A 6568-nucleotide genomic window follows, 5' to 3' on the forward strand; every position below is an offset into this window, starting at 1 on the left:
ACAAACTGTAAAGCTGAAAATAAATGTTTAAATGTAAAATGACATCAATATGATATAATGCTGAAACCCATTCTAGCTTACCACGGAGTAAAATATGCTTCTTAGGGTCTTCAATGAAGAGAGATGCCATTTCAGAAAGCATAGAGTCAAAATCATCTGTGTTCTTGTACTTATGCATTATTTTAGTGAAGCATTCGTAGTTTGCCTGACTCAAGGCCTTTTGCACTGCTGCCATGAAAAACGTTGCCTTTCCCACTTTTGTGTGTTCAACAGGCATAGGAAACTCTTCATCCTGACAACACAAATGCACAAGACGTCAGTGTTTTGAAATGTGTTAGCAAATGCATTCACTAGTTCACTGTATAATAATTGTCTGAATTATCAAAGAAATGGACAGGAAATTAAAACAGTTTATAAAAGGTATCCTGGCAAATCATGAGAAAGTTTACATGGGTTGAAGAACACTTGAATTTGGTGAGGAAACATGCTTTCCCTCCCTTGTGGTCACAAGCAAGCCAGAACAAAAATATTCTTTGGGCAACACTTGTTAGATGACAGCCTTCACAAAACAAGATGGAAGGATTTAAATAATCTCTCTAAGAAGACCCCTTCATCAGAAGTCAAAAAGGCAGCCTTGCTCTGCCTGATCTTGAACTTTGGCTAGTCAGCATACATACATACATACATACATTCATAAATGTGTTTACTTTTAAACTTTGTTAAAAAATTTGATGAAGTGATCCATGGAGTCATTTCAGCGACCATCTAAACTAACTTGTAGTAACAATTTACAGTGACATATTAGTACAATAATCATCAACTGCTGCATATACATTCAGCACTCCGCTTAATTCTTTCACAAGCCTAAACAATACAATAGAAACATTCCTTCAGCACTAAGCATCAATGTTATACATACCTTAAGTACACAGCTGAAAGGAATTGTCTCTGTCAATAATGTGAGTACAATAAGAATACAAATGAAAGAACAGAAACAAGTCACACACATAGATATATATTAGTCTGGTAAAGGATGGGGGCAAAGAGGGAAAAAAAAAAAGAGTTTAACTAAACTTCCTTTTTTCAGCCTGTCACATGGTAATCCGCTTAAGAAAACACCCTGCAAACCACAGCTATTTTTTCCAAACTGACTAGGAAATAAAAAATTTCTAAGTGAAAGTCTATTCACTCAATGACTGTTAAAATCCTAGCATGACTCGAAGCAAGTCAAACTTCAGAAGAATGTAGACCTTAAAGTGGTGAAAATATGCTACACTTAAAATTGTTCTTTTCTCAGCTTTTGCAGTTTCTAGTTTACCAGTGGAATGTCAACAATTAGATATCAGTTCAAGACACAATGCATACCTACCTTTGAAAAGACTCCCTCTGCACATCAAAGTACCTCTCTGTTTACCTTCAAGACCAGCCTCAATTACTTGATGCATAATTGCAAATTCGTATCTGATATTAATACAAATAATATATCTGGAGGACAATAATCTATCCATATCATTATTTCATTTTCCTCATCATACATCTCGAGCACTTTATTAAATATCGTACAACCAAGATAAGCTGTAATCAAATTAGATATAGTATGGCAAATGTATAAACTTCTCAGCAATGAGTCATAACTGCCAGTTTGTTTGTTTTTTGTGCTTTATAATTTTCAGTAACATTAGGGTCTTGTTAACTTATATTACAACTTACACATGAATAAATACTAGGAAGTATTATTATAACATACTTTCTCAGGCTTGCCACATGGATGGCACCTAGCCATCCAAATAGAACAAGCTGTTCCAACTTTTGGAGATCAAGCTTAGCGTACGTGCTGATGTATACAATAACATGGTAAGCCAAGAAGAATTCAGAGTGCAGAGCCAAACTTCCCCTTGGAGAGCAGCATATAGCAGAGCTCAAGACAGACAATGTACGAGACAGGGCTGGTCAGCCATTGGGAGTGGGTAGGCTGTGCCTCAGAATGAGCAAGTTGATGCACTTTCCACAACCTCACTCTCTCTGAATAGTGGATGAGATAATTGGAATGCCAGGGCAGGAAAAAATAAGCCATAGGGCTCTCACTTATTAAAATTATTCTTGGCTGCTGTTACTGCTATATGAATGAGCCAACTGTGTAGAGGTAGAACTGTAGTGCTTGGCACTGTGGGTTAAGGGAATTAAAAAAATTAGGTACTCGCACAGTTTACTCCATGGCTGGAGGCCTTTCTTCCACACCTCACTCTCCGCTCCAAAGTAACAATTCAAAAAAAACCTTAGTCATTTTGGACAAATGGTGAGAGTCAAAAGTGTTGGATTTTAAGGAAAATCTTAAAAATATTTGTAGATTATTAGAAAGGGGTGAAATAAAACCACAGTTACTACAAGCTATAAAAAATATGCTTCAGAACAACAAACCACAATGCAGAAAAAATATTTCACAATGTATCTTTGTGGGAACACCACCAGAGTATGACGCAACTCCTATTTGCATTTCTACACATTTTTTTAACATATGAAATGACAGAAGTGATTACAGGAGCTCTGGCATATTCTTATGAGTGACAAACAGCTAAAGCACTATCTGAGTCACCAATTTTTGCTTTTGGAAAGAAACAATATATCAGACAGAATTGTTCATAATAGTTGTATGCTCACAAATAAGAATATGTTCTGTATACTTAAAATTTCCCACAAAATGTTTTTTCTTTTCTCACCTAATGAACCGCTTCTGAAGTTAATGTAAATATTTACAAGAATGAATGTTTTGTAAAAATGGGGATGTAAATGATAAGTAACAGTATGTGACCTGCAGAACTAAAGGGGAAAATGTGTCTAATTTTAAGTGGCTACTAGTGGCAGTTGGCTCAGAGGATTAACCAGATATTAACAAGCTGTTTCCTGTGGTGCAATGGTGCAAGGTTTGATTCCCTCAGCTTCCACTGCCTAACTTTGTGCCTATGAGCAAGTAACTTAACCAGACACTGCTTCCAGGCTGAGTATGAAAAAGGTCCATGGAGATGCCAATGCTCTAACCAAGAAAACAAACAATAGGTGTTGGAGGTCAGCATTATCGTTAAGGTGCTTACCTTACAAACACAATATGCACAGTTTGATTCTCACATGGGATAATTAACTAGGCTTAAAATGGTCCACAAGGACAGTTAGCCTAGTACTAATCTATGAAGCTAAGACCTACATTGGGGAACCCAGCAGGCAGATAGAATAATAATTATAGTTCACCTTGGTGATATTAGAAACCAATTTGAAAGTGGATAAGTGAGACAAGTAAAACATTTGCAGGAAGATTTTAAGTTTACTATTTTATTGTAAAAATCAACACATTTAAGAGAGGATATTAAGCAACTGACTTTTTATCGTCACTATTATCAGTTAACCTGATCTACTAAAGTATCAGACTGCTGCGTCCCTATAATACTTACTGCACTGAAACAAACAGTGGGTGAACTGCCTCTCCAGCCTAACTTGTGTAGCTCCCATTGTATTTCACAATATGGTTAACAGATTGTAGTTTTCCTATACACCACAATGTGGAGCTCCTTTTCATTTGATATATAAGAGAGAAACGAAAGTGAAAGAGATCAGACTGAAACACAGGGTGAAGGAATAAGGGGCCTTGTATTAAAACCTGATTTTTTTTTTCTAGTGTCTGAGACAAGGAAGTGAAGTTGAGATAATGTCTTTCCTCCTCTGAAAACTTGGTTGATGGTGATCTGTGAAATCAGGAGAGAAGACTGGAACCAGGAGTTCCACGTCTGCATCTGATCAGCAAGGACAGGAATACAGTTGGGCCTATTATAAAGAAGCCATTTTCGATTACCAGACGGCTGTTGGGTGATCTCTACACTTCTCATCAGTGGAACTGCGGTGCCTGATTCCAGAATATTATCGACAGAGTGGTGAGAGGCTTCGGTCACCTTTTTATGCTTTCATAGGATTGTGCTACAGCTTCGGCTGGGACAGTGTGCCTAGGTTTTTCCCTTTTTCCTTTTCTGAACTGAAACCGTTTACCTTTACCTCGAAATAGTACTGGTTGTCATTTTGTGGATCTCATGTTACTCAACCCTCAGTGTGGATTTCCCCTTTAATGTTTTGTGGATTACAAATACCCAGGTTTTCATATGGGCTCCAACTTTGGGCCCCACCATGACAGCATTAAGACTGTAAGTAATCACTGACCAGTGAAGAGTGTATAACAGAGTGTTTTCACAGCTGGGTCTGATTAGAACTGATCAAGGTTATAACTGCTGTTAATATTGCTGCATTATAGAATCTTTACTGCTTAATGACATTGCATTTTTGCTCATATTTGAATGATAAGACCTCTCTTATTGAGTTCTGGGAGGTTTGATTTCACTGCATGTATACCTCGTATTGCCTTACTGCTAAACTTTGAGCTGTTGCAATAATTTGTTTGCTACTGTGCTGTTGCCTGTTAAGACTAGAGTTTCCATCTAGAATAAAATCTGTTATTTGCAACCTTGGAGCCTTGGGTGTAAATAGGGGTGTCACCAGAGTCAGGTACGAAGGAACGCGTATACAATTCAGCTACACCTGCGGGTGTGCTACACTTGGATAAGAGGGAAGATATTTAAATACATCATGTTGGTTTTCTTTTCCTCTCTTTACCAGTGAGTATTTGCCTTGACATTTTTCATGCCGCTAACAGTGTTTATGCTTTGTTTTCTTTGTGTTAAAGACAGGCACCTCCAAATTATGCTTTAGGTTATTTACATTCTAGTTAAACAGCTTTCTTAACTGCTCCCTGTTTCTGGTGTATGTGTGTAGGTCTCGCTGTATGTCAACTTGCTTTAAGGTATTTTCATCTCTCATAGATATGTGAACTGAAGAACATCTTTCCTATTATAGCATCATCTTCTATACCAGAAACAATACTGAAAGGTATCAACACATTTCCAAAAAAGAGACTATATGTCAGAATAATCCCATCTAACCATGGTAACTGGCTCATTAATAACACATTTGCATTTTAAGTATTACTAAGGCATTTTACATAGGGGGAAAAAAATTATAAGACAAGGACAGTAACAGTCCTTGTCCTATACTTCCATTTAGCTAACATTAAATTGTCATGATTATTTGTTACATGTTGTTTAATGGCTGCAGTCATAGTATAACCTTTCATTTTCGTAAAGTTCTCACAGCTTTAGCATAATTGACACATTCTTACTACATACAGTCTGTTATTAAAATGGAAAACATTTAACTTCAAATCTGTACCGCAGTTTTTGTATTTACTTTTTGTACCTGTTTTATATAGCTCACTGGCTCAAATTAAAATATTTAGCATTAGTTTTTATACACCATCAGTTCATGAAACTGTTTTATTTTTTGCCTTGTATGTTTTACAGCTGCGGTGGTGCTGCGGTAGCATTGTCACCTCACAGTTAGACATTGTCCTGGTCGATTCTCAGCTAGAGCATCTTCTGTGTGGAGGCATGCGTGAATGGGCGTACCTTCGTTGAAGGTTGTGCGTCAGGGCTGGCAACTTGGCAAGTAAAAATCTACTGCCAATCATTAGCAGACCGGAGGTCCTCTGTGGCGACCCCTAACCGGGAAAAGCCGAAAGACACATGTTTTACAGTCCACAAACAATTAAATAGTCCAGCAGACAAACTCTTCCAGCTGGCACAGTTGCACATCAAGAGTAAAACATTTTAGTTAGCTGCTGTGGCTCAGAACAGGTCACCAGCAATGCTAACTTCCAGGTATTAAGAACAATGGACTGGTTTCTCCCTACAGCAAAACGGAAAAATAATTTGAAGGACTGATTTCACTGTGCAGGAACACTTCATTACTATAGTTGTACTCGTTCCACAACCAAAACATGTCCAGGCTAAAAGTTCTCTCTCCATCTCATTCTCCATAAGAATTCAGACAAAGGTTTTCATCTGAAATGCCCTTTGCTTATTCCACGATGTAGGATCCAAGTAGACATTGATCTTTCTTTATTACAAATTCTTACACTGCTTGTGAATCTCTGTTTTATTCTTTTTGTTTCATCAGTGATGTAATTCACCATAGCAGTGCCTGTAAATTGCCAGCAATGATCAGTACACTACTCCTGTAAACAAACGTTAAGTAAATAACCAAAAGTTGGAAGCAGGACATACAGAAAAATTCACATTTATTTTAGTTACATACTAAAATATTAGCTCATTTAACTTAAAAACAGAAAATATATACTATATTGCAATCATTTTATAATATATATATAGTCATTCCAGTATACAAGCTGTTCTACATTTAGCAGAAAAGTCCCAACTTACATTCCTTACTCCTAGGCTACGTTCTCAGCTCTAAACCCAGATACACTCAAACTTCACTCCAAAGCTGTATACCTGCCTCGTAGGCCCCCAGCCTTAGCTACAAACTTCAGGTACTCACATTACTTCACTCCAAGGCTGTAGGCTTCTCGCCTAGGCCTCACCATACCTCTCAACTGTACAGATTTTTGCAGAATATCCAGATTTGTGCCTCATATTTTGGTCCATTTTTCATAAAATTGTGGTTTTCTGGCAAATTA

The 6568-nt window shown here is 37.3% G+C and overlaps 1 protein-coding gene across 1 annotated transcript in view; it reads right to left on the reverse strand.

The window, feature by feature from the left end:
* The window catches only part of RTEL1 (regulator of telomere elongation helicase 1), a gene marked incomplete in the record, with an annotated part of 4697248 nt that overhangs the window by 851038 nt on the left and 3839642 nt on the right, over positions 1-6568 (reverse strand). Inside the window, 1 exon segment of the mRNA XM_044056976.1 lies at positions 82-292. Within this exon segment, the coding sequence (XP_043912911.1) occupies positions 82-292 (211 nt within the window).

This window comes from Protopterus annectens, chromosome 14.part0, assembly GCF_019279795.1.
Source record: "Protopterus annectens isolate FY-2018-M chromosome 14.part0, PAN1.0, whole genome shotgun sequence".
Taxonomy (NCBI): Eukaryota; Metazoa; Chordata; order Ceratodontiformes; family Protopteridae; genus Protopterus; species Protopterus annectens.